Source organism: Passer domesticus, chromosome 28 (genome assembly GCF_036417665.1).
Source record: "Passer domesticus isolate bPasDom1 chromosome 28, bPasDom1.hap1, whole genome shotgun sequence".
NCBI lineage: Eukaryota > Metazoa > Chordata > Aves > Passeriformes > Passeridae > Passer > Passer domesticus.
This window is the reverse complement of record NC_087501.1, coordinates 2830351-2848195: the sequence shown is the minus strand read 5'-3', so window position 1 is coordinate 2848195 and position 17845 is coordinate 2830351. Positions and strand designations below refer to the sequence as shown.

The following is a 17845-nucleotide window of genomic DNA, read 5'->3' as shown; positions in this document are numbered from 1 at the left end:
GGATGTGGAGTCGGGGCCGCTGCTCCCAGGAGGGGCGGGGTGGGGGTGGCCGCTGTCCCAGGGCCACCCGCCGCCAGCCCCGCTGCTCGCCTGGGGTCCCGCGCGTCCCCCTGGCTGCCTGGGGGTCGCCGGTGGGTCCCCACGCGTGTGTCGTGTCCCCCGTGTCCCCGGCTCCCCCAAAGCCGGGCTGGTCCCCCTGCCCGGGGGGACACGGTGACACCGGGGCTGCCAGGCAGGGGGACACGGTGACACCGGGGCTGCTATGCAGGGGGACATGGTGACACTGGGGCTGCCAGGCAGGGGGACACGGTGACACCGGGGCTGCCACGAAGGACACGGTGACCCTGGGGCTGCCAGGCAGGGGGACACGGTGACACGGGGGCTGGCAGGCAGGACACGGTGACACCGGGGCTGCCATGAAGGACACGGTGACCCCGGGGCTGCCAGGCAGGGGGACACGGTGACACCGGGACTGCCATGCAGGACTCACTGACACCAGGGCTGCCATGAGGGGGGACACGGTGACCCCGGGGCTGCCATACAGGGGGACACGGTGACCCCAGGGCATTCAGGATCCCGGCATCGCCCCCAGCTCCTCCGCATGGTGACCCAAAGGAGCTGCACACTGAGGATTCACTGCTCTCACAGGGCACGGCCCTTCCCTGATCTCCGAGGGGTGAATAAAGGAGGAAAATCCCTTCAGCCTCCCCTGCCACCCCTGCAGGTGACTCCCTTGCTCTTGAGCAACCCCTCGTCAGGGTGGGAGCAACTTCCTCCGTATCTCGTGTGAGCTTTGGAGCTTTCCAGCATCTCTTGCAGGGTTGGAGGGACTCCTTGCTCTGGTGTTTCAGGAGGAGGCAGAGCCCACCTGCTCTCAGAGCAGGCTGCAGCCAGGGCAGGGAGGAGCTCTGGGTGCAGCAGACGGGACACAGAGAAGGGGACACTCACACCCTCATGCCATCAACAGCAAAACTCAGCAGAACCCAATGGACATTTTTAATATATATAATTTATTGATGAGTTGTACAGCTGTGACTTTTTCACTACCAGCCCATCCAGCGAGGGGGAAAAGGTTTGAGCAGAGCTGTGGTTACTCCTCTGTGACAGCTGCCCCCATGGATCTGCCAGCTGGGGCTCTGGACATTGGCTAACACATTCACTTGTCTGAGTTGCAATAGAAATCTGACAGTTTTAATAGAAATATAACAGAATTCTTAGGAGAAACGCCTGAACTCCAGAAGAGATTGAAAATCCCCGTGGTGTGTATGCTCAGCATGGCCAGGGCCCTGAGAACCCGTGGCTCCTTGATGATTCCCACGGCTGGGAATTCCCGTTGCCTGAGCCGTGTGGTGGCAGGGAGCAGCTGCCCTGCCCCAGCCCTGCCTCCGTCCCACACACAGCACCCTCCAGCTCCTTGGGGAGCACAGCACGGGGCACCACCACCCCAGAGCTGCCCCTGGTGCCACAGGGAGGTGCCTGGTGGCCTTTCCCACCTGCAGCCTGGATCCAGCCAGGCTCTGTGGCCGTGCAGTGCAGCATTGCTGCCGGGCACCCGCTCCTCCCCAGGTCCAGCCAGGGCTGTGCCAGCCCGCAGGGCTTCAGAGACACCCTGCCCTGTGCTGCTGGGTCCTTCTGGGCACAGATTTGCGCCTTCCTGGCGGGGCAGAGCTCGGCCTCAGTTGCAGCCACACTCCTCGACGATCATGTCCTCGTGGTGGCGGACCACGACCTCGCCCCTCTCGTAGTAGAGCATGGAGAGGGGGCTCATCTTGACCGGCGAGCAGGCGGGGCACGGCACCTGGTTGGGCTTGTAGAGCTGCAGCAAACTCTGCAGAGGGAGACACAGAAGGGCAGAACACCTCCCTGCCGGGCTGCGGGGCGCGGGGGAGGCCGGGGCAGCGCCCCTCTTACCTGGATGTAGGCGTGGTTGGTGGGCTTGAAGGTCTCATCCACGGGCGAGGGGCACAGCCCCTCGCAGCGGTACGCGTTGTACTTCTTGGGGTAGACGATCCAGCCGCCCCAGCCCGTCTGCTCGAAATCCACCACCATGTCCACCCTGCGGCACAGGGAGCGGCCCTGCTCCCGCGGGGCGGCCGCGGCTTTGATCCTCTGCCGGTCCCTCCTGTTCCTGCGCTGCCGCCGCGCCCCCGCGCCCTGCGCGCCGCTGTCGCGCATGATGTACTTGGAGGTCTCCGCCGTCCTGATCAGGCTGTGCTCCCCGGGAGACTTGTCCTTGGAGAAGACGAGCAGCAGGACGCTGTCGGCCACGTCCTGGGGCAGGGCTGGCTCCCCGTGGGCGCTGTGTCTCGGCGTGGCGGGGGCAGCGCTCGGCTCCCACTGCCCCGTGCCCGCGGGGTGCGCGCCCAGCGCCGCTTGGTGCAGCCAGGCCCGCAGCAGGTTGGTGACCTCAAACACTTTCCAAGAAGCCTGGGCGGCAGAGGGAATGCCAGCCACGGTGCCCAGGAAGAGCTGGTGGGCGCAGGCCCCGTGCGGCCGGCACCTGCGGCGCTGGCTGTGGTAGATGTCCAGGGAGACGTTGCGGGAGCGGGAGAGGCCGGGCAGGCGGACGCGGAGCTGAGCCAGGCTCACCTCCTGGCTGCTGGACAGCGAGGACATGTCGAAGGAGAGCGCCCAGCGGGAGCCGTTCTGCAGGGAGCCTGGAAGGCGAGGGCACGGTGAGGGGAGCGGTGCCAGGCGTGCCAGAGCTGGGGGGGGGACGGTGCACCCCATGATGCCGGGAGCCAGCCCCGCCGGGGAGCCTGAGGCTCGGGAGAAAGCGGCTGGATCAGCTGAGAGCCAGCCAGAGCCTCCGGCAGGGCAGGGATGGAGAGAGGGGATCCTTGGGCAGGGGTGCGTGGGGACAGTGCCGGTCCCGGGGATGGCGCTGCTCCCAGGACAGGGAGGCTCGGGGGCAGCGGCAGTCCCGGGACGGGGATGCTCGGGGACGGTGCCGGTCCCGGGACGGGGATGCCCGCGGCGCCACTCACCGTGCGGGGAGAGGCTGAGAGCGGCGGCGGCGGCGGCGCGGAGCGGGGCGGGAGGGGCGCGGAGCAGCTGCAGCATCAGCGGGGGACAGCGCGGCGGGGCGCGGGCCGGTGCCCAGGTGAGCGCCCCGGGGGACGCTCCGGTGGGTGCCCAGGTGAGCGCCCGGGGGGACGCTCCCGTGGGTGCCCAGGTGAGCGCCCGGCTCGGAGCGCAGCCCAGGCGGAGCAGGGCGAGGGCGCAGAGCGCCAGCGCGGGCACGGAGCGCAGCGGGACCCGCATGTCTGCCCGGGCCACCCGCAGCCGCCCTATTTGTACAGCGGCCCCGAGCGCCGCCCCGGCACCCCCCTCCCCGACAGCCCCCTCCCCTCTTCTCCCCGTCCCTCTTCCCATCCCTCCGTCCCTATCTCTGTCCTCCCACCCCTCCACCTCCCGGCCATCCCTCCCCGTTTCCATTGCCCTCGTTCCCCGCCCTGCTCTTTCTCCGATTTTCCTTTTCCCCATCCTTCCCCCGCTGCCTCCAGCCTTATCCATCATTCCATCCATCCAACCAGCCAGCCAGCCATCCATCGCTGCCTCATACCCGCATTCCTCCACTTCTTCTCTTTCTCCCCGTCCCTCCTGGGCTCGTCCCCACCACCCCCTCTGTCCCTCTGTCCCTCTTTTCCTGGGGGTTGGGGGCGCCCACCCCCGCGCTGTGTGAGGCCACTGCTGTCCCCAGAGCCCGGGACTGCTGGTGGCGAGTGTCCCCTGCACATCCAAGCCCAGCCCAGCCATCCCTGCCCCGCTCCTTGGCGAGGGGAGCAGCACCGGGTGCTCCCCTGACCCCCCAATCTCCGGGGCGGGGTTACCACGGGGGTCCCCCCCTGCCCAGAGAGGCGACACTTATTCTTCCCGGGGGGAAAGGCGCTCAGGCCTCCCACGGGGCACCGGGACCCGCTCCCGGTTCGTGCCGCCGCTGGCAGCCCAGCAGGGTGACGTCACGGCGGTGAAGGGTGACGTCACGGCGGTGCGGGGTGACGTCACGCCCCTCCCGGCGGCCGCCGGCAGGGGGCGCGCTCGGCCGCGGCGGGGCCCCCCGCGCGCGCCCAGTCTCGCGAGATCTCCGCGCTTCTGGCGGCAGCGGCGCGAACATGGCGGCGGCGGCGGCTGAGGGCGCCGAGCCCCCCCCGGAGCCGCCCCCGGCCCCGGAGCCCCCGGCCCCGCCAGAGCCGCCCAACACCGACGCCGAGACCGGGTACGTCCCTCCCTGGGCGGGCCCGCGGCACCCCCGCGCTCCCCGGGCCCCGTTACCATGGGAACGCGGATGGGGATCGCGGCCCTCCCTCAGTCCCTCCCTCCCCGGGCGGGCCCGGGGTCCCGCCAGGCCCCGGCTCCGCTCTGATCTCTGTGCCCTGGCAGGGGCGACGCCGCCGTGGTGGATGCCAGCGCGGCCCTGGAGACCGAGTCTGCCAACGGGAAGGAGCCGCTGGTAGGTGCCGTGGGCACGGCGGGGTTGGTGCAGTCCCTTAGCGCCAGCGCTGCTTCCTTAAAGGGTTTTTTGGAAGTTAAATCTCCGGCCGTGCGGCTCATCCTGACCAGCGGAGTGTACAAAACAGCTCCAGCCTGCTGGCGGCACGCCGTGGGTTAGGGGAAAGGATTTATTCCCGTGGTGGCAGAATGTTTCCCCAGCCCCTGCTGCATTCCTGCCTCTGCTCCGCCTCCAGGACCCCGCCGGGGACGGCGCCGAAGCCATGGATGCCCAGGGGGGCTCGGGGGACGAGGAGAACGCGCGGCAGCTGGGCGAGATCGAGCTGCAGTGTGGCATCTGCACCAAGTGGTTCACAGCTGACACCTTCGGCATCGACACCACGTAGGTGATGGGGCTGGCAGGGCCGGCACGGGGCTTTAGAGGGGGGTGTTCGGAGTCTTGAGTTCCCGAGGAGCTGCCCGTGGCCTTGAACGCTTGGGAACGGGTATTTACACAACTGGTGTTGTGTAAATAAAGCTTTGTCCGTGATAAAGGCACCCCCGTGAAATGCTGCTGAGCCTGTAAGGTGTCTGTGGTGTTAGGGAGGGAAGGAATACTTGGGTTTTAAGTTGGAATAATTAGTTTCTTAACCCAGTGTAGTAAAGAATAAATAATTTTCTTTCACTCCAGGAAGAACATTGAGGGGCTGGAGAGTGCCCAGGGAAGGGAATGGAGTTGGGAAGGGGCTGGAGCTCCAGGAGAGGCTGAGGGAGCTGGGAAGGGGCTCATCCTGGAGAAAAGGAGGCTCAGGGGGGACTTTGTGGCTCTGCACAACTCCTGACAGGAGGGGACAGCCAGAGGGGTGAGGCTCTGCTCCAGGGACAGGGACAGGACAAGGGGAGGTGCCCAGGGAGCCCCTGGAGGTGGCACTCAGTGCTCTGGGCTGGGGACAAGGTGGGCACTGGGCACAGGCTGCACTCAGAGGGCTCTGCCAGCCTCACAGGGTCTGGGATTCTTTAACTTTATACAATAATCCCACTGTACCCAGCGCTGACAAAGCTGCCTTTCCCTAGGTCGTGCCTGCCCTTCATGACCAACTACAGCTTCCACTGCAACGTGTGCCACCACAGTGGCAACACCTACTTCCTGAGGAAGCAAGCAAGTGAGTTTGGAAACAGCTCCCTGGGAGATGTTTTGTGCACCTTCGTCCTGCAGGGCTGGCTTTGTCTGAATCAGTGGGAGGGCTCTGCTGAGACTTCTGGAAAATGAGCCAAAATCCCATATTTACACCACGTGTGGCTTCTTCTAAAAATGTTTTGCTGCTGATTTATGAAGGTGTTGTGGCTGGTTCGGGGGGGCTGAGTGAGGAGATAATTTGGGAGGTTTGGCAGTTTCTCAGGGTGATCACTGTGTCTGATCTTCCCCCCGAGTGTAATTGCAGGCCTGGGGTGTTTTGTTTCCCAGATCTGAAGGAGATGTGCCTTAGTGCTCTGGCCAACCTGACGTGGCAGTCCAGGACACAGGACGAGCACCCCAAAACCATGTTCTCCAAGGACAAGGTCTGGCTCTCTGGGACCCCGGGCTCACTGCTGCTGTCAGCAAGAGCAGGAGCTCACACAAATGCTGTCTGTTCCTGCAGGATATTATCCCCTTTATTGACAAATACTGGGAGTGCATGACAACGCGGCAGAGGCCTGGCAAAATGACTTGGCCCAATAATATTGTCAAAACCATGGTAAGGATTGAGGGTAAATCCCTGGAAGAATTCCCACAGGTTTGGGTTTTTGACATCTGTGTGTGCTGAGGGCTGGGCTTGGAGCTGCAGGGTGAAGCTGCTGATGTACCTAATACATATTAATAGAAACTACTGGAATTTAAACACTTGTTCATGAATTTGTTATCATCTTACCCTGTGTAACTAAAATTCCTTTGTTTCAGTGTAAAGAAAGAGACGTGTTCCTGGTGAAAGAGCATCCAGACCCAGGCAGTAAAGACCCAGAGGAAGATTACCCCAAATTTGGGCTTCTAGACCAGGTATGTGATGGGAGACAGGAGGAAGGTGGGGAGCTGAGAGGGGGGTGGGGGTCCTTTCTGCTCAGTCTCTGCTGTGAGCCCAAGCTGTGCCAGCACCTGCAGTGCCCTGCTGAGGCTCAGAGTGTTCCCTTTGACCACGTGTGTACAGCAGAGTGTTTGATCTCCTGCAGGATCTTGCCAATATTGGTCCAGCTTATGACAACCAGAAGCAGAACAGCGCCGTGTCCACCAGTGGAAGCTTGAATGGCAAGTTCTTTACTCAGAGAGGTTTGGGATTTGGGAATGAGCTGCATTGTGCAGTTAAACTGTCCTGTGAACTGAGCTTGTGCTTGTGCTCACAACAGTCTCACTGTGCCTTTTTATAGAAAGATGAACTTTGTGTCTTGGGAAGGTTCAGCCCTTTCTTTGCTGTGACCAGATAAATCAAATGCTTGCTGGAGGCTGAGCTTGTCGCTTTGCTCCTAGAATGGTTTTAAATTCTCTCCTTGAGTTATTCAGATTTCCTGTTTCCCATCTTGCTGAAGGTACTCAGGGCAGCATTGCTGCGGTAAATTAACTGTTAATTGGTTTATATATTAATAATCTGTATGAAATACATCCCAGTAGTACAGACAGGAGGTATTTGGGTCTTTTTAAGGCAGGTGGAGATATCTCAGGTGTGTTGTTTCCATGTCATGCACTGGTTGTTTTTGATTTCATTTCTGGGAGACTGACAAACATGTGGTGCCACTTCTGTTCTTGCAGGTGGAGCCTCTCTGGGAGGTGAATATTTACCTTTCAGCTTCTAAAACTTAAGTATTGCTGTTTGCAAAGCTTTTCTTGCTCGATTCTCCTAGAAGCCAAAGTCAATCAAAAATGAAAGCGTGTCCTGATGTGATTGCAGTTGGACTTCAATACAAACCAGCAATTCCAGTCTTTAATCTTAGTAGTTAGAAGCTTTTAATTGCCATATTCTGCCCTACTTGACTGGTTTAAAGGTTTTGTTTATTTATTTTACACTTAGGTTTATTTTTTTGTGTCAGTTGACTTGATGTTGTAGTTTTAATGCTTAAACAATTGATCTGAAATTTACAGTGCAATGGTTTGTTGGACAAGTAATTGTTTTTTTGGGCAAGTAATTGCTGACAAACTGGAGAGCCTGAATGTTTGTCTGCACTGAAATCAGGGAGTGCAGCTGGATCAGGTCATGTTTGTGCAGAATATGGCATTCCCTGGATGGTTTGGATCCCTTACCCTGTAAGGGAATGCTGGTAATGGAAGAGCTGACTGGATTTTTAGTTACCACAGGAATGTGGTTTGTGCAGGTGTTTATCTACAGTACATGAAATTCCCATGGTGTTCCTTATAAATCAGCAGTGATATCTTTGGAAATAGCAGGATGATAAAATGCATGTATGATTTAATTTATTAAAACATGCTGATATTAGTTTGATTAAGTTTGACACGTAGCTTTTCCTACCCTCAGTTTTATTACTGAGTGCTGAGTTCAAACTGATTTGCTGCTCAATCATAGAACTGATTTCAGTAGTACTGAAGAGAAGCACCTCTTGCTTTTCATTTTTCCTCCACTCAGGTGTATTTTATTTTGTAGATGGAAATTGAACGTTGAGTGCTTGTTGCTGGTTGGTGTCAGTGTTCCTCCAGCACAGGGTCACCTGGCTGGTGGCTGTGCTGTAGGGTGGGTTTCTGCTGCTTCTGCAGAAATAGATTTGGGCTGTGACTGGAATCTCCAATAATAATATTAATGCCTCTGAAGTGGATCCCAGTGCTGCTGCCTATAAACCTTCTGATGACAGAAAAGATTCTTAATTCTCACCTGAAAAGCTCAGACTGAGCTTGTTTCGCTGCTCAGTCTCCTTTAGCTTCTGCTCCAAATTCAGACACCTCAAAAGCTGACCAGAAGCCACATGAAAGTTGTGGGCTTCACTGTGCTCCTTGGCAGTGAAGTCTGGTTCTCAGTAACTGTGGCCAAAGGCACCCGAGCCCACGAGCTGGTTTGGTGTGGCTGCTGTGCCCTCTCTCCCTGGGGGTCCCGGGCGGGCGGGCACGGGCGAGCGGCAGCTCCTGAGCCAGCCTGGTTTGTGTGCCCAGGGGGAATGGCTGCCGGGGGCAGCGGGAAGGGCCGAGGGGCCAAGCGCAAGCAGCAGGACGGGGGCACCACGGGCACGGCCAAGAAAACACGGAGGTGAGAGCAGAGCTGCCATGGAGGGGCAGGGATGGGCACGGGGATGGCACAGGGATGGGTGCGGGGATGGCACAGGGATGGGTGCGGGGATGGCACAGGGATGGGTGTGCAGATGGACATGGAGATGGCACGGGGATGGGTGTGCAGATGGACACAGGGATGGCACAGGGATGGGCACAGGGATGGCACAGGGATGGATGTGCAGGTGGACATGGGGATGGCACAGGGATGGATGTGGAGATGGACACAGGGATGGCACAGGGATGGCACAGGGATGGGTGTGCAGATGGACATGGGGATGGCACAGGGATGGGCAGGGCACAGGGATGAGTGTGGAGATGGGTGTGGAGATGGACACAGGGATGGCACAGGGATGGGTGTGCAGATGGACATGGGGATGGCACGGGGATGACTGTGGAGATAGACATGGCAATGGCATAGGGACGGGCATGGGGATGGCACAGGGATGGGTGCAGGGATGGGTGTGGAGATGGACATAGGAAAGGCACAGGGATGGATGTGGAGATGGACATGGGGATGGCACAGGGGTGGGCAGGGCACAGGGATGGGTGTGGAGATGGACACAGAAACGGCACAGGGTTGGGCACAGGGTTGGGTACCAGTCAGGGACAGTGGCACTTGTGATGCCCTGAGCTGCCTCCCAGCTGTCTCTGCCCTGCGTGGGTGTCTGGGGGTCACTCCAGAGCCCTGTGATGTCACTGATGATGTCATGGATGACTGATGGGTCACAGGCTATAAGTGATTTGCAGTGGGTGACCGCTCATTTCAGAGACACGAGTGTGCAGCATCGAGCACAGGGACACCTCTGCAGGGCTTGTCCTGGGGTGACAAGTGACAGCACCTGGAGATGCCAGCGTGGGGTTTGTGTGTTTCAGTGACCCGCTGTTTGCTGCTCAGCGCCTGCCCCCCCACGGGTACCCTCTGGAGCACCCCTTCAACAAGGACGGGTATCGCTACATCCTGGCCGAGCCTGACCCCCACGCACCCGACCCTGAAAAGCTGGAGCTGGACTGCTGGGCAGGAAAACCAATTCCTGGGGACCTGTACAGAGCCTGCCTGTATGAGCGAGTCCTCCTGGCGCTGCATGACCGAGGTACAGAGCCTGTTAGTCTGTGCAGGTTGGCTTTCCTTCCAGAGGCCAGTCAGAGCTGTTTCAGCTGCCCCTGCTCACAGGTGCAGAGCTTAAATCCACCTCTGTGTGTTCACTTGCCTTTTGGCATCACCACGTTAAAAATCACAAGTGCATGCTCGTGTGCTCCCCTGCAGCTCCCCAGCTGAAGATCTCTGACGACAGGCTGACTGTTGTTGGGGAGAAGGGCTATTCCATGGTGAGGGCCTCGCACGGCGTGCGGAAGGGAGCCTGGTACTTCGAAATCTCCATGGACGAGATGCCTCCAGACACAGCTGCCAGATTAGGCTGGTCACAGCCCTTGGGTAAATAATTTTCCAAAGCATTTCTCAGCAGGTGGTCCTGCTACACTCCCTGTGCTCACCATGAAGCGTTTGTTTCCACAGGGAACCTCCAGGCCCCTCTGGGATACGACAAGTTCAGTTACTCCTGGCGCAGCAAAAAGGGAACCAAGTTTCACCAGTCCATAGGGAAACACTATTCCTCTGGCTACGGACAGGGTGATGTCCTGGGGTTTTACATCAACCTTCCAGAGGATACTGAGACGGCCAAATCCCTGCCTGACACCTACAAAGACAAGGTGAGGTGCAAGTTTACTGTTGGATTGGCAGGTGGAAAACTGGAAAATGGCCTCACTCGTGCCCCTTTCCCTGCATCCTTCCCATCCTGCCTCTCGGTACCTCTGTGGTTCGTGGGGGAGAGGCCCAAAGTGTTGATCTCAAGAAAGCAAAATACTCCTGGATGGGTTTGCCCACATCTCCTTTCACCTTCCCCTCCTGGCTCTGAAATGTCTGAGCTGTGGGAATCACTCCTCACAGGTACTCTGACACCAGGCACGCCTGGCCCTGAGCAGGGCAGGTGACAGGTGACAGGTTTCAGGCTTGTTCCTGACATTGTTTGCTGCTGTTTCAGGCTTTGATCAAATTCAAAAGCTACTTGTACTTTGAAGAGAAGGATTTTGTGGACAAAGCAGAGAAGAGCCTAAAGCAAGCCCCTGGAAGCCAGGTGAGTTGTTGCTGTCATTTCAGCACGTGCCTGGCCTGAGTGAAAGGGAGCAGGGATTAATCTTGTCAGGGTTGCTGTGTCCTAACAGCCACCATCAGTGGGAAAACCCTTTATTTTTCAGATCATATTCTTCAAGAATGGTGTCAGCCAAGGAGTTGCCTTTAAGGACATCTTTGAGGGGGTTTATTTTCCTGCTATCTCTCTGTACAAAGGCTGCACGGTAAGTGAGGGGTCTTTGAAAGGGAATCCCTAAATGCATCAGTTTCACACCCAAAGTGTGTTCATGCACTAGGTGTGGGCACTCAGGGAGTGTGCCAGCTGAAAAGATGGGAACAATTTTAGTGACTCAGGATCAATCTTGCTGTTCACAGGTGTCACAAGATTATCAAATTGCTGAAGTAACATCAGCAATGTTTGTTCCTGTCAGCTTGTACAGGGTGTGGGGAGGCTCAGAGTAGGAAGGGATGAGGACAGAAGACTAAAGAGATTTTCCTGGATTTTTACATTTAATGAAAATGTATCTTCCACAGGTTTCCATAAACTTTGGACCATATTTCAAGTATCCACCGAGAGACATCACTTACCATCCTGTAAGTACAACTGAAGCTTCTCCCCCCATTTGAGAGCCTCGTTGTTTAAATCAGAGATGTTTTGGTGTGATTCATACCACACCTGTACCTGTCCTTCAGTCTCAGTACCTGGGAGTGTAGCCAAAAGGATTGTGTTTAAAATATATATAAGGACAGATATCCAGGTGCTGTTACCTTGTTCCTCTTGACAGATTGTTGCCTGTGTTGGCCTCATTTGTCAGTAAGGGGGCTGAATTGTTGTTGAAGAGGAATTTCCCCCCTGCCACTACTGTTTTGAGGAGGGAAACAGCTGTGGGCTGTGTGCTCCCTCCTTGTGCAGGAGTGGAGGTAACTGTGCTTCCTTCCCTCTGCAGATGAGTGACATGGGCTGGGGGGCCGTGGTGGAGCACACGCTGGCCGATGTCCTGTACCACGTGGAGACAGAGGTGGATGGCAGGAGGAGCCCACCCTGGGAGCCATAAACCCCAGCAGCGTGGAGGAGCATCCATCTCCCTCTCAGTGATCAGCCAAGGACCCAGGAGGCTGAGGTGGATGCACCCTGGCTGGCAGGTGTTGTGTGTGTGTTCACAGCTCCCCACTGCCCCAGGGGGCAGTTCTGGGGTGTTCTGTGCTAGTGTGGGGCCTCTCTGGGAGCCCCCAGTCCCATTAGAGTGGCCCTTGCTGGAGAAGGGGGTGTTGAAGAACCTTCTCCTGGGCTGTGGCAGCTCGGGGTGTAGCTGGACCTGCCAGGTGTGGCTGCAGTGACCCCTGTGCTCAGGAGTGTTTGGCTGATGGTGACCAACAGCTCCCAGCCAGGATGGCTCTGTTGGAACAACACGGCTGCATGTAAGACTGAAATTTGGGCTTCTGTCCAAACTGTATTTTTTTTTCCCCACAGACTGGAAACCAGTTTAAAAATAAAGGCTTTAACTCTTCTTTTTATTCTTGTTTTTGTCTTGTAAATTGTTACAAGTGACATTGAAACTCAGAGTAGCTACACTTGGAGATCTTTTGAGCTGAAGATCTCTGTGCACAGGAGTTACATGGGGCCTCCTGCTAATGATCATCATTGCAGAGCTTTGGCTGAATAAATAATTTGACATTTTTTATGTGTTGGTACAGGAAAAAATAAATTAGAGCTGCTTTGAAGGGGAAAGGAAACAAAATTGTTAAGTGCGTGCTGTGGGAAAGTAAAATTTGGGAAAGTAAAATTTGAGTTCAGTTAGGCTTCTGTTTTCCTCACTGAGGATGTACTTCCCAGTCAGCTGTCTCCCTAATAACTAATTAGCCCAGACCTTTAATTGTAGACAGCACTAATTAAACGTTTATTTATTCATTGAAAGTAATTAGGGAGGGAGGAGTTGGCTGACTGGTCCAGCACATGCTCAGTTAAGCAACTGCAGGAATTAAATTTTTAGTCCTGCACTTACACAATAATCTTCAATAAATAAACTGATTAGAACTATATATTAATTAGTGGAATCAGCTATTAAAGGCCTTGGCTGATTGAAGTGACAAGATTCCATACTTGGCCCTGGAAGGGAGCCCTGCACAGGTGGTCAGCAGGTTGTGGTCAGCAGGCCGTGGTCAGCAGGCCGTGGTCAGCAGGCTGCAGGCACCGGCCGGGCCAGGCGCTGCCGCAGGTGTTTGGCAAAGTCCACCTGTGTCTGGGACAGGACCTGGTTGATGATGGTCTTGGGCAGCCAGCCCTGGGGAGGAGCAGACACAGCCTGTGAGCAGAACCAGCTTCCCCCAGAGCCCCCAGCTCCCCCCAGCTCCTCCAGGCCCAGGTACCTTGAGGTCGATGCTGAGCAGCCAGGTGAGCCTGGTCTGGGAGGGGCTGCCAGGCAGAGGGCGCAGGACCATGCAGGTGGGACCATTCTCAGCCCTGGTTGGGGGAGAGGCCCAGGTCAGACCTAAACTTGGACTTTTCTGCCTCAGAAATGCACTTTGGGCTTTCTGCAGCAGCTCCTGCCACCCACAGAAACCCAGAAACCTCAGTGCCCTGAGGGAATCCCCTCCCTGCACAGGCATAACGGGGCTGAGCAGGGGGTACCTTATGAAGCCCTCCTGCTCGGGCATGGCCCCGTAGGTGGTGGACATCCCAGCCAGGACACAGGTGGAGCCACGTCTCCTGGAGCACCGCACGCTCACAAAGTCCCGTGGCCCCACGATGTTCCCGGGGGTCGCGGCCGCCTTCTCGTGGGTGATCACCGTGTCCTTCCCAATCTTCTCCAGAATCTGCAGTTCGGAATTAAAACTTTCATTTGAAATGTTTACTGCAAGCACAGCTAAAAGCTGCCTTTGGTTAGCAGGTGTTCAGATACAGGGTCTGACAAAGAGTTGACAGTGACAATAATTCCAAATACTTGCTCGCCCCCAGGTAAGAACTGTTTTCAATTCCTGAGGGAAAAGCTATTCCCTTACTGCCTCTCTGATTCTTTGTGCCTTGGGGCTATTTCTTCCCCAGATCAGCCCAAATTTCCAGCAGAACTGGCAGCTCCTTGCAGGAAAGTGCCTTTCCTGCAGAATTAGTCACACAGCAGCTGCTCCAGACTCGCCTCTGCTGCAGCAGCCACACAGACACTGCAAAACCTCCTCTACATCTGCAGCAGGAAATGGACAGAACACAGGCTGTGACAGCTCTGACACATCTCCTACCCTGACTTCTTTGACGTTGGGGTTCCAGTCTCCCATCTGCTCCATGTTGTCCACCAGCTCCCCGTACACCCTGTCCAGGGGCTGGTCCACCACCACCTCCAGCCGGAACACCTTCCCCACGTCTGGCAGCACCTTGCTCAGCACTTTGTCCCCGTTGCCCTGCGGAGGGGATGGCAGGGTTACCACCAGAGCTGCTCGCAGCGGGAGGGCTGCAAGGCAGCGCCCCGGGGCACGGCACCCACCGCCACTGTCTCTGTCTTCCAGTCGTCCTGGTCCTCCAGGATTCTGAGGGATTTCTGCAGGGCCTCCTCTCCTTGCTTGATGTAAGACATTTCCATCTCGCTGAAGGGTTTCTCCTCCAGCCTTGAGCCTGCAGACAGAGGCAGGGCTGAGCAAGAGCAGTGTAATGTGCCAGATGAGCTTTGTCTACACAAAATACCCTTCTCTGTGCCCAGGGGATGGGCATTACACCCAGTTCCAACTCTGCCTTTGGTTCAGCAGAAGCACCACCCTCAAGCAGGTTTTCCCCCAGCCTGTGAGGGTGTCCCCCCAGCAGGAAGGAACAGACCCCTCGGGTGTCACTTACTGAGCAAGGAGCTCCTCCTGCGCACCTGGTGGATCCAGGCGCTGGGTCCTGGGCTGCGGCTGGCCAGCCTGCTCAGCTCCTGGCTGATGGCCACAGCAGCTTGTCTCCTCAGACCTGGGGAGAGAGCGTGTCACCCACCAGCACCACATGGCCCTTACCATGGGCTTTTCCCCCACAACATGGAAAAGTCCCTGCTTGTCACCATCTCGGTGTCCCTACAGGCACAGGGAGCAGCTGGCTGCCATGGGGTAGGCTGTCCTAAGCAATCCTGAGCTTGGCTCCAGCTCTAAGCCATGCAGCAGTAAAAACACTGAGGAGCATCATGCAGGTGCCCAGGAAAGAGCATGGAAATAGAGCACAGAGGTACAAAACCCTCAGAGCCAGAGGGAGTGTGACCCAGAGCTGGTCACAGGGACATGAGCCAGCCCTCAGGCCCCAGTGACAGGTCTCAGGGTTTCAGGGACAGCAAATCAGAGAACCCACCATGCTACGGAGTGGGGAGAGCATCGCCGAGGCCCCAGCCACCACTCTGAGGAGTTTAGGAAGACAGAGAGCCCTTTCTGGAGCCTGTGACTCAACAGCAGCTTCTCTAATAAACTTTTGTCAGAAGCTCTGACTCTGCCTGTGACAGCAGGGAGAGAATCCCCGAACCCCAGGCAGCCGGACAGGGACTGCCTTGGCCTTGCCCTGTCCCAGACAGACGGACCTTGTCCTGTCCCAGACAGATGGACAGGGACTGCCGCGGTCTTGTCCTGCCCTGGGCAGTTGGACAGGGACTGCCCCGACCTCATCCTGTCCCAGAGAGCCAGACAGGGACTACCCCAGCCTTGTCCTGTCCCAGAGAGCCGGACAGGAGCTGCCCCGGCCCGCAGCCGGACTCACCGGTCATGTTGCGCAGGTGGCGGTAGGAGATGGCAGCGCAGAGCTTGGACGTGGCTGGCAGCATCTCCCTGAGGGGCTGGAGCGTGGGCTGGGCAGTGGATGTGGCTGTGGCAGCGGCGGTGGCAGTGGCTGTGGTGGTGGCCTCGGTGGCGGCCGCGGTGCCCGTCCGTCCGCTCCGAGCGCTGCTCTGCCCCGGCCCCGCCGTGCACGGCCTTAAGTACGCGGGGCTGAAGGATTCTGCCCCGTCAGCCGCGAGATAAGAGCCGTCACTGCGGGCCGGGCCCCGCGGGCCAAGGCCGGCCCCGCTCCCCGCGCGGCGCACGGGGCCGGGGCCGTGAGGGGAGCCGGGGCCGCCCGGGCCGGGGGCACGGCGGGCACAGCCCCGGGGCCGTGAGGGGAGCCGGGACTGCCCGGGCCGGGGGCACGGCGGGCACAGCCCCGGGGCCGTGAGGGGAGCCGGGGCTGCCCGGGCCGGGGGCACGGCGGGCAAAGCCCCGGGGCCGTGAGGGGAGCCGGGGCCGCCCGGCCGGCAGAGCCCCGAGCTGCTCCTGCCCTGCCTCGCAGCCATCCTTGCCGGGACAGAGCACAGCACACGGGGCTGGGGCCCATGACATGGACGATGACAGATAACAGATCAGCACAGTCCAATCATTAATGCTGCAAAAGTCCTCCAAGTCATCGAGTCCAGTCTTCGGTGGGTAACAATGGATAATGAGGGATAACGATGGACAACGCCATCTCGTATTGTGGAATAACGAGCCAGGCTGAGCCTCTGTGCACGCACTGTGCACAAGAACCAGGACAGCCCACAGAACGCTGAATATTAAATAAATTGAGCTGCAGAGATTGGGGCTGAAGTGAGGGGCAGCCCCAAGCAGCCCCCAACTCCCCAGGCCCCGTTATCTGCCCCAGCAGTGGGACACGGCGGAGCAGCGATAACGCTCAAGGCTGAAATGACATTTCTGGGATGAGTTACGGCCTGGAGACCAGCACTCCCAGGAACCTGTGAATTACAGCTGCTTCCTTTGACGTCAGCCCCTGCACCCTCCTGCAGGGAGCCTGGCCTTGCTCCCCCATTTCAACAGCTTGGCCCAGGGGGAGGTCACCCCCTCACTGCGCCAGCAGCCCGGCCCGGGGAGCCCTTTGTCAACCCCCGCCTGTCCCCAGCTTTCCTGAGATGATTTGAGTCCCACCTGCCTTCCAGAACGCCCCTGCTGCTCCCCAGGATGTTCCTCACCATTGCAGGGCTGCCGTTCTCCACTGTGTGCCAGAAACACCTCAGGCTCAGGTCAGCACCGCGGGGTTACAGGGAGGTGCTGGAGGCACCAGGAGCTGCACTGTCCCTTTCCAAAAGCTCTGCTGGGCCCTCCTCTTTGCAGCCGTGCTCCCACAAGTGTGGTTCCCGGGTCATGCCACAGCTCTCCCCACCTCTGGGCTTCCCCCACCTGCTCCCACCTCCCTGCACTCGTGGGGAGGGTTTGGACCCCCCGAATCTCAGCCAGGAGTGCCCAGCCCAGAGCTCTGGCCAAGCACACGCTGACAGGCCTGGGTGCTCGGGGACACCAGAAACACCCCAATATTTTGCTGTGCCCCAGCCCTTGCAGCCCCCCTGCCCCGGGAGTGAGGACACACAGCCCCAGGGGCCGGGAGCCCCTGGCTGTGAGCGATCCAGGGCTGTTATCCCAGATGGAGCCGCCGCTCCCAGCACGAGGCCTCGGCACAAGGACACGCAGTTGTTTGTGAGAAGAACCAAAACAAGGCACGCAGAGCCGCCCCTCTGGCTCCAGGCTGGAGGAGCACGACCCCAGCCGTGCCCTCAGGAGGGGACACAGGCACAGCCACAGCATGTGAGGAAATGCTGCAGGTGACCAGGCCCCAGAGCAGGACACAGACCCCAAAAAGGCATCCAGAACCCTCAGGGGGATCTGGTTAACTGGGACACCCCAGCCCCCACAGCCCCCTGAGGGTCCTGCACAAAGTCACCACACAGCTCCATTTGCATTCACTTAACAGGGCTTGAAGTACAAAATGTACAAAAACCAAAATTATGCCAACCAAAGGCGCTGGAGCTTCACCAGGGCCTGAAGGCTGAGGGATCAAAGAACCCTGAGGCTGCCCTGAGCCCCCCACCCTGCCCAGCTGAGCCTCCTTTGGGAACATTGCCCTCTCCCAGCCCGTTCCCACTGCAGGGGCTGCAGCAGGGCAGCTCTGTCAGGGTGACCCTGTCCCCCCATCCCAAGGCTGAATTGCTATTTGGAGAGCACAGACAAACCACAGCCCCCGGTGCCACAGAGGGCACACCCGACACCCTGATAAGATAATGGGCTCCAGAGCAGCAAGA

General features: G+C 58.4%; 3 protein-coding genes across 3 annotated transcripts; 1 reads left to right on the top strand and 2 right to left on the bottom strand.

Annotated features, from left to right (window-relative positions):
- Nucleotides 1-1174: 1174 nt before the first annotated feature.
- Nucleotides 1175-3623, bottom strand: NODAL (nodal growth differentiation factor). The gene is made up of 3 exons (XM_064400317.1): nt 2988-3623; nt 1912-2657; nt 1175-1828 (listed from the first exon to the last, which is right to left on the bottom strand). The coding sequence occupies exons 1-3, from the start codon at nt 3550-3552 to the stop codon at nt 1676-1678; spliced, it is 1464 nt and encodes a 487-aa protein (XP_064256387.1). The 5' UTR covers nt 3553-3623; the 3' UTR covers nt 1175-1675.
- A 438-nt stretch (nt 3624-4061) lies between these two features.
- On the top strand, nt 4062-12317 carry ASH2L (ASH2 like, histone lysine methyltransferase complex subunit). The gene is made up of 16 exons (XM_064400306.1): nt 4062-4219; nt 4384-4453; nt 4689-4834; nt 5506-5594; nt 5897-5991; nt 6072-6167; nt 6371-6466; nt 6637-6712; nt 8558-8651; nt 9548-9765; nt 9939-10106; nt 10188-10381; nt 10714-10806; nt 10928-11026; nt 11337-11396; nt 11750-12317. The coding sequence occupies exons 1-16, from the start codon at nt 4116-4118 to the stop codon at nt 11855-11857; spliced, it is 1806 nt and encodes a 601-aa protein (XP_064256376.1). The 5' UTR covers nt 4062-4115; the 3' UTR covers nt 11858-12317.
- STAR (steroidogenic acute regulatory protein) lies at nt 12296-15605 on the bottom strand. Its single transcript, XM_064400310.1, has 7 exons — nt 15505-15605; nt 14623-14736; nt 14279-14406; nt 14037-14195; nt 13432-13616; nt 13170-13263; nt 12296-13084 (listed from the first exon to the last, which is right to left on the bottom strand). The coding sequence occupies exons 1-7, from the start codon at nt 15566-15568 to the stop codon at nt 12977-12979; spliced, it is 852 nt and encodes a 283-aa protein (XP_064256380.1). The 5' UTR covers nt 15569-15605; the 3' UTR covers nt 12296-12976.
- Between the last annotated feature and the right edge of the window lie 2240 nt (nt 15606-17845).